The following is a 19,922-nucleotide window of genomic DNA, read 5'->3' on the forward strand; positions in this document are numbered from 1 at the left end:
GCACACAAAGTGGCTATTTTAAGCTCACAGCAGCTCTATGTGCAACTGAAGGCAAGGGCAGGGTGCAGAGTGAGGAGCAGTAATGGGGCTCTCCACAGCAGCTCCGGGAGAGCTGTTTCAAGCATCCCAAGAGAACTGTTCCAAGTGTCCCGTGGCTATGAAGCATCATGAAATCAAGGAAGAGAACAGCTTCTCTGGAGCCAGTATCTGCAAGTATCAATCACACAGCCACACGGAAGACGGGAGCTCATTTTGTATCATCAGGACACCAAACAGGGCCACCTCATCAGAGCTCCTGAATCTGCCAAGGCCCTGAGGACTGCCAGCTCACACATCCACACCAGCAGCACCTTGGTTCAGTTCCCTGCCCCAAGGGCAGCTTCTCCGGCTGGCTCCCAGTCACAGTGAACCCTGCCCTCCTCTGCCCTGGGGCAACAGTCTTCCCACAGCTGTGCCCAGTGACACTGGATGCAGCACATTGTTCACATCTGCCAACAGCTGGAGGCTGCTGCCTTCTCTGTATCCATTTTCACCGCTTCTGGCAGGACCAGAACTTGTAAAAAGCAGCCTAGAACAGAGAAAAACCAGCCCTAAAGCCTCTCTTTCCTCCATCTATAGGACATTTTTAGGAGTCTCCCATTTGCTCAGACTGTTGGATTTTTCCAAGACTTGGCTGTCCCTACAAGGATGCTGTACCAAGCAGCAATTATGGGAGATGCCCACCCTGGTCCCACTGCCAATCCATACCCAGTGGCTAAAAGCAGCACCAGGACATATGGAAATGTCCCAGGGAGAGTTGGGCCAGCAGGAAAGAAGGCACTGAACCTTCAGAGAAACCTCCACTAACAGGCACCACAACCCAGCTGAAAAGCTGCTCTACAGCTTCACGTGGGATTTCCACTGGGAAAACTGTTTAAAACATTGAAACACAACAGATTTCTGCTGTGGTTTGAGGGGGTGCAGGGCTGGGCAGCTTAGGGCTCCCCTGCTTGAAGCCAACAGGCTCCAGCTGAAACACGGCTGGGAGCAGGGAGCAAGCGCAGGGAAGATGCGAGGAGCGCGGCTGCCTTGGAGAAGCAAAACAAGGGCTGGGAAGGGATAATGCTGCTACCTATAAATACATCAGACATAAATACATCAGAAGAGAAACATCAAGGCGGGGGAAGAGCTGTTTAAATGAAAGATCAATGGTGGTTTGAGGAAAAATAAAATGGGAATGACACTGAGCTGGAAATTAGATGGTTGCTACCCAAAGAGGGGAGGTTGCCCAGCAGACTCCTAACGAGGATGAGAAAGCAAAGTGGATTTAAACTCCAGCTCCATATGTTCACCCTGGGGATTATAGGATGGAGTTATAGTGATCATGGGATGCTGGATTTTCCCTGCCGCTTCCAGCGCTGCGGCCATGGAGCCTGGCAGGCTGGTCCTGGGATCAGCCCCACCACAGCAACTTGGGATCAGCCTTGGCTCTGCGTGAGGAGGGAGATGTGTCTAAGGCGAGATTTCGCACCACGGAGAATGACTCACTTGGAGCAGGTTTCTATAAACAACCTCCTCCTGCCTTTGCCATCAGCTCCATTATTGTGAAGATTGCTTCAGACAGCACCCTCTAATTAAGCACGAGCCTGAGGCACATTCCTCATTAGCAGATACAGCAAGAAGTGTCTCATTATCATTAGTCACTTTTCTACAAAAGCCCTCAAGTTTTCTGTGCTATTTGCCCTGTGAATGCTGCCACGCTTCAGAGGGGAAAAAAAAACCAACCCAAACCATCACTAAACCGTCATTCCTGATCTGGATTCCTCATTAAAACACTTGCTCCCAATTCCTGACTGCAATGACAGCAGTGCTAAGGAAACACCTATCTGTGGCCTAGGACAGGCTGAGAGAGCTGGGCTTGTTCAGCCTAGAGAAGGCTCCAGGGAGATCTCAGAACAGCTTCCAGTGCTTAAAGGGGCTAACAAGAAATCTGGAGAGGGGCTTTTGACAAGGGCCTGTAGGGACAGGACAAGGGGGAATGGCTTTAACCTGACAGAGGGGAGATTGAGATGAGATCTTAGGCAGAAGTTGTTCCCTGTGAGGGTGCTGAGGCCCTGGCACAGGGTGCCCAGAGAAGCTGTGGCTGCCCCATCCCTGGCAGTGTTCAAGGCCAGGTTGGACCTCAGGGGCTTGGAGCAACCTGGTCTAGTGGAAGGTGTCCCTGCCTAAGGTTTGAGGTCTCTTCCAACCCAAACCAGCCTGTGATGATTCCATGACCACCCCTCCTCTCCATGTGTGCTAGAACATGGGAGGTTTGTTCCATATGTGCAGGAAACACAAGGCAGGGCTCTGTCTTGCCTTGACCCAATGCCTGTGTTGGGGCTGGTCTGCTGAAGCCTCTGCTGTGGCACTGTGAGGCCCTGCAGCAAGGGCTCTCCCTTCCCCAACTCCATGCCAGCAGCTCCCATAGAGGTGCAGCTCCACTGTGCTTGTGTCCCATAGGACCTTTTCCGCAGAGCTGCATCCCAGCCAGGTAGATCCCAGACTGTATTGCACTCCTGGATTGTGTTTACCCAGGTGTAAGACCTTACACTTGTCCATGTTGAACTCCATAAGGTTCTTGTTAGCCCGTTCTTCCAGTCTGTCCAACTCATTCTGCAGGGTGACTCTCCAAAACATCCTCTTCTCCACTCAGTTTGGTGCCATTGGCAACTGGTAAAAGCTTAGGGCTTAGCTGTCTATGTGTTTCCAAGGCACAAGAGAAAGCATCAATTCAGTCCACCCTCCTGCCCACAGGATGATCTGTGCCATCTAAACCCCAGCTCTTATAAAGCAGCAACGACAGATGCTGCTTGTCCAAGACAAGCTACCAGGCACTGGCAGAGCCCTCACAAGCCAGGCTGTTATTTACACCTAGTATTCCCAGTAAAAAACAACAGAAAGGCCAAGCACAAGTGGCAGCTAGCTCTCAACCAGGATCAGCAGTTTGTATGCTGGAGAATGTCAACTTTCTTCATTCAACTTTGTTCATTCCACCTTTCCCCTCATTTTATGTGTGTCATCATCACATCCCCAGTCCACCTAAGCCATTTATGGCAAGTAGCAGCTCTGTTTAAGCCAGCCCTTTTCTGAGCACAAATAGCTCTCAAAATCCATGGGGATCATCTCCTAAGTTGGTCTATTGTGCAAAACCGCTGACAGCCCCCGAGTCCTCATGCTCATTTAGGAAAAGCTGAATTCAAGAGAAGAAAGGCATGGCAGAGATCAGAGACCAGCAATTGGTCACAGACAATAAAAAGGAGGGACAGCACACACACAGCACAGCCATTGTCTTGGAAATTTCATGCATGGCAGGACACACGAAGGGTCCCCAGAAATCCTCTCCTGCTACTTCTCTCCATCCCTTCCAAACAAAGTCTCCTGCCTTGGTGCTGTAGGTGACAGTGGTGATAAGCAGGGCTGAAAGCAGAGGAGAGGGCATTGCCACCTCCTGCTGCACTGCTACTCACCGAGTTGGTCCCCAGGATCTGCAGGTTTGGCTTCTCTGACTCCAGCAGCTTTGCCACCATCTTCAGGAAGCTCTCCACGAAGAGGTTGATGCTCTGGCAGTGGCAGGCCATGAGGAGCTGGTCCAAGGCCTCCATGGCAATACACACATACCTGGGAGTGGGCAGAAGCCAGGGTCACTTCCCAGCTGCAGACTAGGCCTGCGGTCATCCATCCTCCTCCCCTCTTCCAAACCCCCTGGGTGCCCACCAGCATAACAGCAACCGCTTTTACACCCAAACCACTCTCAGGATATTTTTAGATAGTGTTTGCTGTACCCAGCACCAACCTAGAGAGGATCCAACAGCCTTGGGACCAAGATTACCATCAACACCCTGCACCTACCCTCACACTGTCTATGGGCTTCCTTTGCCTGAACTGGTCTTTATATTCTGCGAGGGAACAGTGGACTTTGTACAGGGTGGGCTCAGCATCAAAGGAAACTGTTCTTGTAGAACACCTGGTCCTGGCCAGGGATAACTCAGAATTAGGCAGATGTGCTCCAGAAAAGCTCTGTCTAAAGTAAGCAACCCTACAAAGCATATTCATATCACCAAACCATATACATACCTGCAGAAGCTTCTGCAGAACCACCCTCTGGCAGCTGGCTATGCTGCAAGCTGCCACAATGCATCTTCCAGGCTATTTATTAAACCAGGCTCTGCAATGCCTGCCTCTGAGAGGAAGCTGGAAAACCTTGTGCCTAGTGATAAACCTCAACTGGGTGCCTGATACAGAGATGACAAGTTTCCATGGGCAGCAATACCTTCCACTAGACCAGATTGCTCAAAGTCCCATCCAGCTTGGCCTTGAACACTATCATGGTCACGTTGAGCTTCTCATCAACCAATGCCCTCAAGTGCTTCTCACAGCTGCTCTCAATCCAGCCTGTATTTGTGGTTGGGTCACCCCAACCCAGATGCAGGAGCTTGCACTTCACCTTGTTGAATTTCATGGGGTTTGCATGGGCTGACTGAAGAATTTGTCAGGTGTTGCTTCACATTTTCAAAACAAATCAGTCCATTTGCTCTGGCAAAGCCTGTCTGCACGCTGGTCCTGCAGCTCTTCCTACATCAACAGCATTTGGTCTGTTGCCAACAAAGTGGCATGAGCTCCTGTACAGATAAATTCTGCAGTGATCACACTGACCTCCAGCTGCTGCTCACCCACTGCACAAAGCCCAGTGGAGAAGCAAATCCTGGCCTTTGAGTACTCTGGGCAGGAAATGGCTAGAATATAGAAAACCAACAACTGGTCATTGCACCAAGTCTCACAGCTCCTGCTCTTCTCACAAGACCTCTGAGTACCCAAACACCTGACAAGGACCTGCTACCAGGACACTGGGAATAAAACAAGCTTTACAGCTCCTTACCACTTCCCTTTGGCTTCTGCTCTCCACACAGCTGTGAATCTTTGTACCTTGGCCGCTCACATCAAGACCCAATCTCCTACCATGGCTGAAAGCTGGAGGTAGAAATCCCAGATCTCTTGACATCAAGCATGATTCCTCCTCTAAGCTCCATTTTTTGAGCCAGCTCATTGCACAGCTGGATTTGCAGCCTGGGTAGCATGAAGCAGCCACCAGCTTATGCTGCAAGATGGAAACCCAAAAGTACCAAGCTCACCAACAGCAAGACAAGCGGGAGCTGCCCATCTACTCACACCAGCTCTATCTGCACATTCAAGGGGAACTGCTGAGGTAACTGCCCTCTCAGGGTAAAAGGAGGGGTCTGATAAACCCCTGGACTTCCAAGTTCCAGCTGATAAAAACATGGAAGACTGATCCCTTCTCTTGAGCCCCCAGAACTGTTGAAATCTGGCTCCAGTCTTAAGTAGGTTCTCCGGTGTCTTGTGGCACGGTGGAGCTCACACTGCAGGCTGTCCTTCAGGCACCATTACAGCTCTTCAAGACACTGCAAAAATAAGTCAACTGTTCCTGGATCCATGAGAAACTACCCATATGTCAAACTGGGTTAAATCTGACCCAGAGGGAAAAAAGGTACGAAGAAGTGACTGACAACCAGCATGAAGCATCAGGCTCTTTTCTCATAGGAAACAAGGCTGAAAACAGCATTCTGTGCCCAATATTATTGCAACAGCACGGCTTCCTTTTTGGGGACAGCTGGACACAGGCCACCAAGAAGGAAAACAAACACCTGCGCAGTTGTCACCTCTGACCTACTCTAACCATCCTCTTACAGATGGTGGGTTGCATTGCTATAAACTCAAACAGGAACACTTCCTTCTTTTAGCAATAAAGGTAACAAAAAGGTGACAACCAACAGGCCTGAAATCAAGTCTACCTTCATCTTGCACACACTAGAGGAACCCACGTGCTCTGCTGCTCTTCTGAAGCCCACATGTGGTCTCTGCAGCAGCTCTGCTGCTCCAGCCAACACCAACTTACAAGCAGAAGGCTGATCCAAACCCATTTCAGGCATTTCAAAGTTAGACTTTGAAAATTAGCTGGTGCTCCAACCCAATTATATGTCTATATGCATAGGCAGTGGAGGACGGAATGTATTCCCCCCTTCACCCACTGAGGCTTGTAATTAGATGTCAAAAATCTTTGAAAGCAACTCTTTTCCCAACACAGCAAGCAGAGCCTGTTAACATCCACTTAACCGCAGAACATCAGGCAGAGCTTTGAATGTCCTGTCACTCCCAATGATGGGCGATGCGGATGAGGCTTTGAAGGTTTTCCAACTTTAACACTTCTTAGGCAGGCTGCTAGCTCCTCTTCCCCCAGGATAAAAGGCAGGCTGAAGATCATGCCACAAAGCTGAGCTGTGTTTGTCTACCACGGCTTTTTTCAGGAGACAACAAGAATCAATCCAGGAGCTATTTCAAAGGGAAGGAGCCCTCCCAAGCTCCCCTAGAGTTTCTAATGAGGGCAGACAGCTATTTCCAGACAGGCACTGCCCTCATTGCAGTAAACATGGCACAGCCTTGCTGGAAGTGATGTGGGAAGGAAGATGAAGGCAACAGGGCAGCCAGGACCATGCAGCCAGACAGAGCAAACACATCAATCCCCATACAGCCCAATACATCCTGCCATGTGTTTACTGGAAGAGAGTCAACACGCTGCCCCTCATCCTTGTTCCCACTTATACCATGTCACCATAGCTCAGTAGAGATGTGCTTGGGGTTCAACACACGCAAGCTTGTCCTAAATAACTCCCAGCAAGTTGCAGACAGTTTAGCTGCTTGCCTACACCTAGCCAGACTTCCATCTGGCTCTAGAAGAGTGTGGGCTTTTAAAGGCCAGCAGAGTGCCACAGGCTCCTGATGATGGCAGTCCTGCTGCTGGGGACAAACACCATACACACACAGACTCCTCAAGACAGACAGCACAATGCCAGAGAAACATGACATGGCTCCCAGGCTGACTGGTCCCTTGCAGCTTTGCAAGGAGTTTGCACATCCCTGAATTCTCTCACGTCTCCCTTTTGAAGGCAGGACATGCTCAAGTCTGTCACGGCATGCTCACACATTCAGGACAGCCTGGAGCATGCAGAAGCTGCATATCCCACATGTCCCACCACCTGCCTAGGCCTCCTCTGCTATCTAGTGTCCTATCATTATGTCAGTCACTGGGGTGACTGAAACAGCCTCCCAGGCCTTACCCGTATCGGTGCCGGCTCACATCTCGGATGAGCCGCTCGGAGAGGTAGGCACCAATACGATCCAGCTTCTCCGGAGCAGACAGGGCATAAAATGTCAGCTTCTCCATGTTGGTCTTCACCAGCCCATCCTGAAACAGAACCACACAGGGCACCATGGCCTCATACCCAGACCCAGCAATCATCAGGAGCATTCTGCAGCAAATCTTGGGAGCAATGCCAGAGGTTTGGAGCAGATCCCAGCACTTCCCTACACCTTGTACACAAGGGAAGGCAAATGAGAGCGGCATTTAGCCTTGGCTGAGGGCTCTCTGATGCTCCACATCCAGGGGTGACCCCAGTGCAAGCCTCCATTGAGTACCCCAAAACCCATTTGCCATTGTCTAGCAATGCTCCAGCACTGAGGGGGACAGGGGCAGACAGGGACATCAACACCTCCAGGCTGCTGAGGCCAAACAACACAAGCATGCAAAGCTGCCAGCCCCAGTCCCCTGCACATGGAAAACTGCAGTGTTTCCTCCTCCCTACATGGCTCAGCATCAGCTTCTTCTCTTGTTTAGCTTTGCTGCCAGTGCCAGGACAAAACAGGCGCTCACTGTCTCCCTGGGTGACCCTAGTCCTGCTATCCTGAGCCAGGAGCCCCTCTCTTCCACTGCCTTCCCATCTTGGCTGTGAAAAGGAGATAAAGATGTCAGATATGGGATGCTCCAGGCACAGCTGGCAGGGCATTCACCATGACCAGCTGAGCGAGGCAGCAAACAGGGCACCAGCTTCCTCACATCCTAGAAGCATAAGCAGCTTTTGAACTCAAAAGAATGGATGAGGCCCCATGAAAGCCCTTGCTTTTCTCATCCTGCAAAGAGAAGGATGTACACCTTCAGGTCCAGACCCCCATCCTCCCATCCCTCCATCCTCAGCATCCGCCCAGTACCGTTGGGAAAGGAGGTCTGTCCCTCCAGGCCAATGGTGCTGGAGGAGCTGCTTCTTTATTCCTGCTCACAAGCAAGCTTTAAAGGAAAACTCAACCCTGCAGACATGGTCTTATGTCAGAGATCACCTGCCCCCCAGGAGCTGTTTCTGGGCAGGTCACACCATGTCCCTGCACCAAAGCTTTGGTGTGTAAGCACCAGAGCTGCAGCACATGGAGCAGTGCCTCATTTACCTCTGGGTCCTCAGGGAAGATGTTGTCAACGAGTCTTTTGTAGCGAGGACGCAGGGCGCCGCAGCAGCCGCACACACCTGCAAGAGAAGAGACAGAGCCGGTCAGCTTGGACAAAATCCTCACAAAGGGGCTTTGGTGGAGAACATAACCTTGGATTCAACAGGGAAGCCTGGGAAGACGACAGGGCACCAAGCTGGTGACATCCCAGAGTTCTGCAGCCAAAAAAAAACAAACCAGGGAAGAAAGTCACAGCTGAGAGGCAGGGAACTGGCTGGTGACCAGCATCATTTGACGTAAGATGGCAGGGTTATCTACTTTTCTCACCCAAGAAAACAGCCCCCAGAGACCAAGATGTCCAAAGTTCCCCTAAATCTGTGCCTCTCTATCTCACAAGGTCCTCTATTGCAGGTCCTCAGACCAAAAGTTCTTTTCTCCTACCACTCATCCGAGGACACACTCCTCACACCCTGCCCCACGCTCCCCATCAAGCCAGAGTGATAAAGAGAGCACAGGCTGCTGGAGACAGCAAGACAGAAAAAGACAAGAGAGCATCTTATGAAGGCTATGAGAGGAAAATGCATTCTCCTGTTTGCAGGTCCAAAACTGAGCTGTTGAGAAACACCAAACACCTTTGACTGCCACCCTACCTTTGGGCTGCTGTACCACCATCCCTGATCCCTATGGCGATCATCAAATGACCTGTTTCAGAGGACACCGACACAACCATACCCAGACCTGACAGTGACAAGTCATGTCTTGCACAGCCTCTTCAACACCCAAAACCCCTCACAGCAGCAACTCCACAGGCCAGCAAGTGGCAGAAAAGGCAAGCATCAGCCTCATCCCAACCCCAAGCAATGCAATCAGCCACCAAATACCCCAAATGTGGCTGTGACCCCCTGCTTTGCTTTCAAGGAGCTGCCAAGGGAGGAAGGGGTCCTTTGCAACCTGGATATTTCTCCCTGTGCCATCTCCTGCTTCTCAGAACAGCAGCACATCCTCCGCAGTAGCTGGGGATCCCCTCATCTTCAGCTTGGGAACAGCTGGCAGTCCAGGTTGGCTCTCGAGCATCCATGGTGCTCCCACATGCACCAAGCATGGGAACACCAGAGAGTTCAGCATCCGTGGGCACCTCCACCCTGAATAAAGCGGTACCAGTGCTGCCCTGTGTCCTGGATGCTGCTGAGTATCTGCAGAGTTTGTTTATTTAAGAAAAGGAAAGGGGGGGGGGGAGGATTATTGGATTCTCTCCCCTCCCCAGCACTGCTCCGAGGACTTTGCATGCCAGGACCCCCTGCTCCAGCACAATGCGTTTTTCCCCAGGGTCTGGCGTTACTCGGGTGCTGCACCCCATGGAAGGACACTGCTGTCAGCCACCCCAAAGGAACGGCCTTTGCAAGCCCAGGGAAGCGTGAGTAATTTGGAGTTGCTCTTTGGCAACCACCACCGAGAAGCAGAAGCCGGGGGGACAAAGGCTGTGCTGGTGGGAGCCGGTGACCGCTCCCACTGGAACGCATGAGCTCACGCCTGCCCGCGCCAGCTCCTGGCACTGGCACCGCTCGCTTCCTGCAATGCGCTCGCTCGCTTCCTGAGCGCGCTGCCTCCGCTTGCTTTGGGGTCCCCCCGGGGTCCCCAGCACCAGCACTCCCCTGGCAACACAGTGGTGGCAGAGAGCTCCTTCCATCTCTCATGCTTTCCCTGCCAACTCCTCCGCACCTTCCCACTATCCAATATTTCCAAGTCTCGTATCCACTGCTCTCTCTCCTCCCTTCTCTGCTGCCTCCAATCGATTTTGCTCTTTTACAAAAGTACCTTTAATCTGGCCTCTTAATAAATTCTCGTTTGCCATTCACATAAACAAGCACCTGATGATCTCCTGAATGCTCTTAATAAATTCCCCTCGGCCAGGAGAGCCGAGGAACCATGGCTCATCTCACCTTGCCAGGGCCACATGCATGGAGCCTCAGCATGGACCAGGAGCTCTCCCTGCAAAATAGCTGGAGAGTTTCCCCATAAGTGATCCCATTAGCCAAAAAGCGAGGTCCCTTCAACCTCCTGGGCTATTATCTCACCTCCAGAAATGTGACTTTGGAGTACTTTTGGGATTAATGCACATTCCTAGCCCCGGGAGAGGAGCAAAGAGTTCAGCCATGCTCCCAATCCATCACCCTCACCCTGATGAATGAAGCTGTAAAGCAGACTCAGCACACATCCCATCAATAATAATTGCATAATTAAATGTAATGCTTTCCCTCTCACCTAACACGACCTCTTCTTCCAGACAGAGGAGATTTTTAAGGTTTCATCTAAAGAAAGCAGCAGCAGGGGAGAGGTGAAGTCCTGAAGTGCCTGTCTGCAAAGGGGACCCAGGTGCCCCATTAGTTCCACAGGGCAGGAGGATGAACATGGTCCAGACAGGGAAGGCAGGAACATTGTTCAATCCAAAACACATCAGGACACTGGTGTGTAAGATCCCACCATGGCCCAGCAGAAGGACAGAGTCTCCTGCATTGCAATGTCTCCAGGTGAGACTCCCTGATGTCTAGTAAGAGGGTTGAGTTCACTGCAGCAAGGCACAGAAAGGGTCTCTTTCACTCTGCTTGCATGAAACCAAGAGAAATGAGAAACTTTCCTGCTCCAAACCCTTGCTTTCTGTTGGTTTTGCCCAGCACAGGCATACGTAGGCACAGACAGGAAGACTGTAAGTCCTTAAAAAAGCAGAATATAAATGACACAGACCTTGAGGAAAGAGGCAGATTTTCCTTTGTTTTATTTCTCCCACTCCAAGCACTCTCCAGAGAGCAACAAACCTAAGCCTGGTCCTGATGCCAGAGCTGAAATCAGCCTTTTGCTTGGTCTATACAGGACCCCCCCACAGCACCAAACCCTAATGCCGGGGCTAGCAACAACTCCCCCATCCTGGCTACTGACAAGGGTCTCGGACAGACTTTTCTTTTTCCAGACACTGGTTTCCTTTCGCATCCACCACACTGACCCCATGCACCTTGCACCCCTGCACCAGCACCACTGCATCCACAGCTCCTGCCCTGAGCAAGGCACTGACCGGCAGCATCCCTCCTGCGAGGACAAAACCCTGCAGCCACAATGCGTTCCTCCAGCCCAGCCTGGCACCAGGTATTTAAAACAATAGAAAGATGACACCAAAGGTTATCGGCAGCCACAGCAGCTTCCCCCTCCCAGGAAATCCAACCCAACACGCTATGGAAAAGCAAAGCCAGGAGAAGGTACCTGCTCCGGCCACGTGCAGCATCTCCCAGGAGCAGACAGGGCCGGCGGCACAGAGCCGCAGCGCGGGGCCGAGAGCCCAGGTAGTCAAAGCCATCGCGTCCGGAGCGCACCGGGGGGCTGGGGGTGCCGGGTACCGCTCTCCTCCTCGCCGAGAGGCGGCCGGAGCCGGCCCAGCGGCAGCATCCCTGCAGGAGATGCTGAGCCGAGCGGGAGCAGCCGTTTAAATAAATAAGGGAGCTTTCAGCACGGCTGCTGAGTCACCGAGGCGGCTCCGATGGCAGCTGGGAACGGCGCTGGCTTTGCTCTGCCCGCGTCTGCACCGGTACGCGGGGGTGGCCGCGGAGCTGGGAATTTCGAGGGAATGGGGGCAGCTTTTCAAGGTCCCTTGAGCCCAAAGCTCTCCCGCAGGGCACAGGAAGCATCGGTCGTTCGTGGGCAGCACTAACAAGGGGGGGAGGTTCCGCAGGTCGGAGCCGACCCCGAAACAGCATCAGGGGATGCGATAGAGACGCAGGCATGGACCCGCACGGTGCGTCACGCTCTCCTCCTGCTGGCAGCGGGAACCAAGGATAAGGGTTTTCTCAAAGATTAGGTAAATAGAGGCACAGAGAAACGTGACTCGACCCTCTCCCTATGGAGGGAATAAGGTGGGAAACCAAGAAGCGACATTGGCTCCCACAGCTACATGTGTCACCTCAGCCTGGGGCACCCCACTCTTCATCACCACTCTCAGCTGCAGCAGGTCACATCTGTGCTCTTGCAGGGGGACAAAGCAAGCCAAAAGGGTCTTTTGCTTCAGCTCAGCTCTGAGAAAGTCGATCTAATTGGGGATAATTACAGTCCTTCAGTCCCAGCGACTGCTGCTCACTCCTATAACCCCCACTTAGCTGGTCAACTGGCTTGAGCCCCGAGGCACTCAGAAAAACTCACTGCATGTGCCTCCAGGAGGGTGGTTCAGTGGTACCAGCTGTAACTGGGAATTCTGGGATCCAGCATGACCAGGTGAGAATGGGACACAGGCCCAGCTCACCTGCCAGAATGACCTCACACTCCCGGTGCTCCAACCTTAAACCTTTCCTCATTAACTCCCCTCTTACCATTTTAACAGCATCCTGGCAATAAGCATGGCTGGAAAACATTAGGGCCATATTATCTGATGCCTAGAATTTACTTCATAAAGGCACTTCAGCTGATTGCAAATAAATCTTAATTAAATCATGCAAAATCCCTCACTAAACCTAATATCCCATGAAGGTCACTCTCTTAACCCCAGGCAAGCACCACTCTGAAGGCAGGGGTTGTACTGCCAGCCCAGCCCTGGCATCCTCCAAGCCCTACACTGAACCAGAGACCTTTCCCTAATCTGCTTAGCAAAATCTCATTTATGCAAGAGTCTCCTTCATACTCATCCTCTGACTCCCTCAGCTCTTTAGCACCCACTGGGTGAGCCTGACTGGGGAAAAGGATGAAGTCTCCCTGCTATGTGTTAGAAATGCCACTGAGCAACATCCAAGCTGGCCCAGAGACCAATGAGCTTTATTTTCCATACACCTCAGGGTGAGCAGAGGGATGGAGTGAGGAGCCCCAGACCATGGTAAAGGAGGGAAAAATATGAGCCAAGGGATGAAACAAGTGATGCTGGCAGAGAGAAGGGACAAGCTCAGTGCTGCAAGGATGGTGGGCACTGAGAAAGATCTAGGGCACTGCTTGCAGACCTCCTCCCTGAAAGCTGTTGCCAGGGGAAAGCCTGGAGCCATAAGCAAGCATGGCTGGGAGCTCCCCAAGGAAAAGGCTCGCTCAGGCTCCTCAGAGCTCCTGCCACCAATTTAAGAGGCAGGAAAACCTCTACATTAAATACCCAGCTTCTGTGCCAGCCAGCTTCCATGTGCACCCTCACAGAGGCAGGGCAGATCCCTGTGTAAATCAGTGCAACCCCACAGGCAGGCAGAGCTGTAAAGCAAGCCAGTAAATCTCTCTCTAATCGTGTTTAAGAGAGCCAAACACACTGGGCACCAATTAAAATGCAGCCCAGCACCCTCCTTGCAGCATGCAGTGCTGGGAACAGGGCAATGGCAGCCCCTAAGTCAGGAGGGGAACCAGATCAAGCAGTTCAGATCAGTCCGGTGCAAAGAAGAGCTGTTGGAAAAGAGCAGCTATGAAAAGATGTGGGACCTTTACCACCTCTAGCAGGGAAGAAAGAACTGGGGAGGTGGCTAAACACAGCTCGCCCTCGCAGCTCTGTATATCAGAACAATGTCCTGATGTTCGTAGCTCCCCCATCCCTGGCAGTGTTCAAGGCCAGGTTGGACAGGACTTGGAGCAACCTGGTCTAGAGGAAGGGGTTGCGCATAGCAGAGGGGTTGGAACTGGATGAGCTTTAAGATCCCTTCCAACCCAAACCATTCTGTGATTCCATGATTCCTGAACAGCTCAGGCTGCATGGCTGTGGCTTGTTCCCTTCCCCAGTCACTAATTGCCACTCATCCTAGTGTCCTTTGGCAAGAGTCAGCATCTGCAGTGGGGGTGTTATAACAGCTGACAGCTCAGCTGTGAGCAGGAACACTTCCTAGGACACTGCAGAAGACCCAAACCTTTGAGGGCTCATCATAGGGAGCTCTGTCTCTTGATGCCAGCATGAAAGTACAGCAAAATAGTTCAAGGCACCAACAGCAAAGGAAGAGCAGAGATACCGGAGACTGGCGAGCCAAGGCTGCCGCTGCCAGGACATATTTCTCATGTGGCTGAATGGGATGGACAGGAGCATGCTGGAGAGGGAAGCGCTCACCCAGACATCGCCTGCAGCCCACTCGGAGCCATCGTCGGCTCACAGCCTTTTAGCTCAGCAATTAAATTTGCAGCTTCCCCTTGGCACATCTCCACGCGATGCTCTCGCCTCCCTTCCACTGACACAGCCGGGGCTCGCTGGGGCAACCGCGGTTGTGGGGTGCAAAACAGCTCCACACAGAACCCCAGCATACAGCTCTGTGCAGGGACCCCCCAAATGGGAGCTGCTCTGGAGGTTGAATCCATGATGGTGCCAGTATGCCTGAATCCCACCTGGATCTGCCCAAACACCCTGCCATCGGCCCCTTTCCGAATGCAAACAGCTCAAGGCACATTAGGATCGAATCTAGCTTTAACAACTCCATGGTGAGTGGTGGAATGTAAATCAGCCCCGCTGCCAGCTTACACCAGCAATGGATTTGGCTCTCCATTATCCACACTCCACTGCTTGGCCGAGCCTGCCGCTCCAGCACCGCAGCACACACACAGAGCTTCAATAGCAGCCAGATTAATTAATATTTCACAGCAGTGATTAGATTTGAGCATTAAGACCACACCAGCCCTTTTGGACACAGAGGGAAAACCACCCATTAAGGTCCGAGCTGCATGTTGTGAGGTTTGTGTTACATATCTGGCACGCCGGCAGTGCCAATGTGAGGGGAGAAGGGGAGTTAAGCGCCTTAATGGGTGCCTGGTTTCATTACACAACACATAGCAGAGAAAACGAGCTTAAATAGGAGGAAAATCACTCAAACTGTGGCCTTGATGTAGCTCCTCAATGCGAGGCGTTCACCCGTTGTCTCAATGCCATGGTGTGTCCCATCTGGACCATGTAATCATGTAGGTGTGGAAGCTCTGGTGGGTTTGAGGGTCCACTCAGCATCAGTGCCAGCCTCTGAAAACTGCTTAATTAAGAACCAGGTTCATTTTGCAAGTCAAGGGCCTTGCCCTGTGCAGAGATGGGTGCAACAGAAAAGCCCAGGACATTGTGCAAGGTCCTGCACCTGGGTCAGGGCTGTCCCAAGCACAAACACAGGCTGGGCAGAGACTGGATTGAGACCAGCCCTGACAAGAAGGACTTGGGGGTGTTGGTCAGTGAGAAGCTCCCCATGACCCAGCAGTGTGCGCTTGAGCCCAGAAACCAACCGTGTCCTGGGCTGCATCACCAGCAGTGTGACCAGCAGGCTGAGGGAGGGGATTCTCCCCCTCTGCTCTGCTCTGGTGAGATCCCCCCTGCAGTCCCGCATCCAGCTCTGGGGCAACAACATGAGAAGGATGTGGAGCTGTTGGAGTGAGTCCAGAGGAAGCCACAACGATGCTCTGAGGGCTGGAGCACCTCAGCTGTGGAGACAGACTGAGAGAGCTGGGCTTGTTCAGCCTGGAGAAGAGAAGGCTCCAGGGAGACCTTAGAGCAGCTTCCAGTGCCTAAAGGGGTTAACAAGAAAGCTGGAGAGGGGCTTTTGACAAGGGCCTGTAGGGACAGGACAAGGGGGAATGGCTTTAACCTGACAAGAGGGGAGAATGAGATGAGATCTTACGAAGTTGTTCCCTGTGAGGGTGCTGAGGCCCTGGCACAGGGTGCCCAGAGAAGCTGTGGCTGCCCCATCCCTGGCAGTGTTCAAGGCCAGGCTGCACAGAGCTTGGAGCAACCTGGTCTAGTGGGAGGTGTCCCTGCCTGTGGTAGGGGATTGGAACTGAATGAGCTTTAAGGTCCTTTCAAACCCAGGTTATTCTATGATAACATGGGAATATTTGCAATTTTGAAAGGTTTTTAGAGAACAAAATCCAAAACAACCATGCAATACCCTCTGCCCGGTTTTGCACATTGAATAAATAACACAGTAAGGACCCTTGTGAGATGCTGACCACATACATTTCTGTTGTTTCTTATTTCCCCAACATAGGCTACATTAAAGCCCACAGTCAGTTTTAGGTTTTGGCAGAAAATCTGACTGAACATCCTCATTTACAGATAGACAGAAATGTGATGGGACATACTTTCTCTCTCCAGCCTCATCTGAGTTGTTCACACTCCCTGCCAAGTGCGAGCAGCTCCAATCCAAAAGGCAAAGCAACAGAGCTACAGCACTGCAAAGGGCTCAGCCCAGAGCAGAGCATCTCTGCAAGTGCGTTTTCTCATGCAATTTCTGATGGTGCAAGCAACTGCCAGAGTCCTTAAGAGGTCAGGCTTGATGAGTTTTGAGGTGAGCAACGCCAGCTCCTGGCCTGGCACAGTCTCCTCTAGCATTTACTCCAGACAGAGGAGTCTTCATCTTCACAGAGAAGCTGTGACTGCCCCATCCCTGGCAGTGTTCAAGGCCAGGTTGGATGGGGCTTGGAAAAACCTGGTCTAGCAGAAAGTGACCCTGGCAATGGCAGGAAGGGTGGACTAGATGAGCTTTAGGGTCCCTTCCAACCCAAACCACTCCGATTCTATGATTATATGATTCACTGCAGGGGTCAAATCCTGCCTGGATACAGCAATACCACCTGGAAATGAACCAGGATAAAACTAACTGGACTTAGCCACAGATACTGAGGTGCAACATAAACCCGTATGAGGATCGCAGTTGGGTGGCTCAGGAAAGCCCCCAGTGCTGCCGGCACCATAAATAGCCCCTTTTCCTTTATGAGCACTGAATTAATTTGCAGATCAATTAGTTAAGAAGCATAGAAGGAAAAAAAAAAAGCCAAAAAAAAAAGAAAAAAGCAGTTTAATTGCATTTCACATTCCCCTGCTGAGCCATCCAGTCCCACCAAGTGCTATTTATTTAGCGCAAAACCCATCCGCTCGCGCGGCTGCTGGCTGTGACTCAGTGGCACTCAGACAGCTCACAGGGACCTTGCTGGCACCCACCACTGGCACCACCTCCTCCCTGGGTACCCGAAAAACCTCATTTCCCCTGCTCCAGCTGCTGCCAAGAGAAAGAAAAGGGAACCTTCTCTATTTCCAGCTCTGCTGATGTGGGAGGAGACAGCTCGTGCAGGCAACCAGAAAGCAAAGCAAGGAAGTGTAGAGGAAACAAACTGTGGTGAGTTGGGATACAGCTCCCAAAGGCTTCCTGATGCTGCTCTGACACATGCTGCCTCCTCATCAGCACCAAAAGCATGGCAGGGGTCTTGCAGACAAGCCTCAGTGGGAAGCCCCCCATGGAAACATATCCCCATCCCATCTCCGCAGCTTCCTTTCTCCCCGCTATGCTCTCCCTCCAGCTCCTGCAGTGTTTTCAGCCCAAGGAGCTCGCTCTGCCTTTTGCACATATTTCTGAATTAAAGCCCAGCCTCCTGGAGACGGCAGCAGAGCGGGAAGGTTGCTGGCAGCTGAGTACACAAAGCACTGGGCTTCTCCTGCAGCCGGGGCCATCGCACAGCCCCTGAGCATGGGGCAACGGTGTTCTCTTGACAGCCAAAGCTTGGTCACAGTACCCCAGCTCCCATGGTGCTAAATCTCCCGTGGTGCAGCTAACCCTCAAGCCCAGCTCAGGACAGTGAGCTCCCATCGGAGATGGGAGCATCGACCTGAAGGCTGAGCTCACAAAGCTGCAGTTTGCACCCAGGAGGCTGGTCAGACCTTGGCTCCCGCATTTTCACTGGTGACCACAAAAGGAAACTGAATCTGGGCTGAAACCAGGCACACAATCCTCAGTAACCCTGCTCCACGTGCATGGCCACCACCATAACATCACCCCACAAGCCACGGGTGCAGGTACAGCCATGCCAAGCACACCACTCTTGCCCTGCACACACAAACACCAGCCTAGTGTGAGGTGCCAGTGCTGCAGGATTAGAGGGGATGTGAAGGACAGGAGGGTGGCCCGTGCCCCCCATGCTGCCTCTCTGACCATCTCCCAGGGAGGCAGTGGGTCTCCCCCATCATGTACAAGTGTCCTGCACTGCTTTGCCCTGTTCATGGAGCAAAAATCATCCCTTGTCACCTATCTAACCCTTCTGCCCAGGCCAAGAGACAGTTAAAAGAGAGATTAAAAAGATACCGATAATCCTGTGCATTCCTAATGCAACTTTCATCCAAAGTATCCCACAGAGCTTTCCAGCTCCTGGATGCTTTCCAGGAACACAAGCCACAGCAGTGCCTGGGCAGGAGCACTACCAGAAAAGGGACAGTCTGGCTTTTGTCCTCAAAGTCACATTCAGGTCCCCAGAGATGCTTTGCCCACCCTAAGGAGACACTGGGTATTTTGGAGCAGGGGCTTCCTTAAGATGCTAGCAGAGGGGTCACCTGCGGGTAAGAGGTGCCATGGTCCAACGTGGCATTCCCCATTGTCAAGATAGGCTGGCCATGCAGCCAGAGTCCCAGGGGACAACCAGAGCATGTCACACACCTCAGGACAGATCATTAAAGTGATATCGGGGGCTGGCAGGGCTTTTGGGGTCCCATGGCTCAGCTCTCCCCCAGGGCTGCAGAGGGGCTGGGGTGCCCTGCAGCTCCCCAGCAGGGAAGATTACCACCTGCTCCAGGCTGCTGCAAATTGCTCAGATGATGACAACAGCTCCCTGCAAATTCCCGTTTGCCAGCAGCCAAAAGAACCCACAGCCCCCCCTCCCCCCCAGCCAAAATCAGCCCAAGCTCCACTGGATGCTACAGCCCTGAGCAAGACAGAGGGAAAGGGCACTGGCCAGACTGTTCAGGCAGTGGGACTTGCTGTCCTGCTAGGAAAGCATCACCAACCATCCCACAGCAGACAGAGTGCTGCAGTGGGAGCAGGTGAGAGAACCCCAGCATGCGGGACCATGTCCCCGGGGCATGCAGCAGGCTCCTTGCAGGCTGCACAGCCAAGTTAAGGGGGGAGGCATCCCCCTCGTTTTGCGGGTGGAAAAATACCAGCTAAAAGACCTGAATGACTCAACGGAGGCCATGGAGGAGTCAGCATCGTGAGGCAGAGAGAAAAGGAACAAGAAATGTAACCCTTGCATCCTGCCTCAGCTTCCTTCCATCCCAGCCCCGCTAGAAAGAGCTGTGCTCCCCAAGCCCACCAGCTCCGCTCTTTCCCTGCGGAAGGCAGGAGCCGCATCCCAGCGCATCTCACAACCTCCTATCTGCATACACCCCATTAAGCCCCCACATGAACACCCCCATCACCCGGGGGTTGGCACCCTGCCCACCCATCTCCCTCCTGCCACATCCCGCTGCGCACTCACCCCTGGCACCACAGCACCTCGCAGAGAAGGGGGCTCAGCCAACAGCACCGAGGTGACCCCACAGCCCCCGGGGTGGGCTGGGAGCCCCCCCAGGAAGGGCACTGGCCAGAGGCTCCCTCCTGGTGCCCCTCGCACAGCGCTGACAGCCCTGGAAGGATGCTCGGGCAGCGGGTGGTGAGCATTTAAAAGCCACCCGGCCACCCCCCGCCCTTCCCAAAAGCTCCCAGCAGCTTAGCGCGCCGCTGCCCGGGCCGGGGGGGCCGCCAGCTGCTCCACCAGCTGCTCCCCATTACAGACCCGCTATCACCCTGCCACGCACGGGGGATCACATATGCCCACACTGTACAGAGTGGTGACAACAGAGACAGCACTGCATGGGGGCAGCGAACCCCAAACACCTCAAGGTGAATGGGCCCAGATGG

At 52.8% G+C, this 19,922-nt stretch overlaps 1 protein-coding gene across 3 annotated transcripts in view; it reads right to left on the reverse strand.

Annotated features, from left to right (window-relative positions):
- EFR3B (EFR3 homolog B) overlaps positions 1–19,922 on the reverse strand; it is a 40,274-nt gene that overhangs the window by 19,485 nt on the left and 867 nt on the right. For 2 of the 3 annotated variants that reach the window (XM_031046671.2, XM_034061068.1), the window contains exons 1-4: positions 11,560–11,666; positions 8,311–8,387; positions 7,152–7,279; positions 3,489–3,639 (exon numbers count right to left, since the gene is read on the reverse strand). In XM_031046671.2, the coding sequence (XP_030902531.1) occupies positions 3,489–3,639; positions 7,152–7,279; positions 8,311–8,387; positions 11,560–11,653 (450 nt within the window). In that variant the 5' untranslated portion in view covers positions 11,654–11,666. Of the gene's footprint in view, positions 1–3,488; positions 3,640–7,151; positions 7,280–8,310; positions 8,388–11,559; positions 11,667–19,922 lie in introns of those variants that run through there. The other variant, XM_034061069.1, reaches the window with a different exon arrangement.

The sequence above is a fragment of the Melopsittacus undulatus genome, chromosome 3 (genome assembly GCF_012275295.1).
Source record: "Melopsittacus undulatus isolate bMelUnd1 chromosome 3, bMelUnd1.mat.Z, whole genome shotgun sequence".
Classification (NCBI taxonomy): Eukaryota; Metazoa; Chordata; class Aves; order Psittaciformes; family Psittaculidae; genus Melopsittacus; species Melopsittacus undulatus.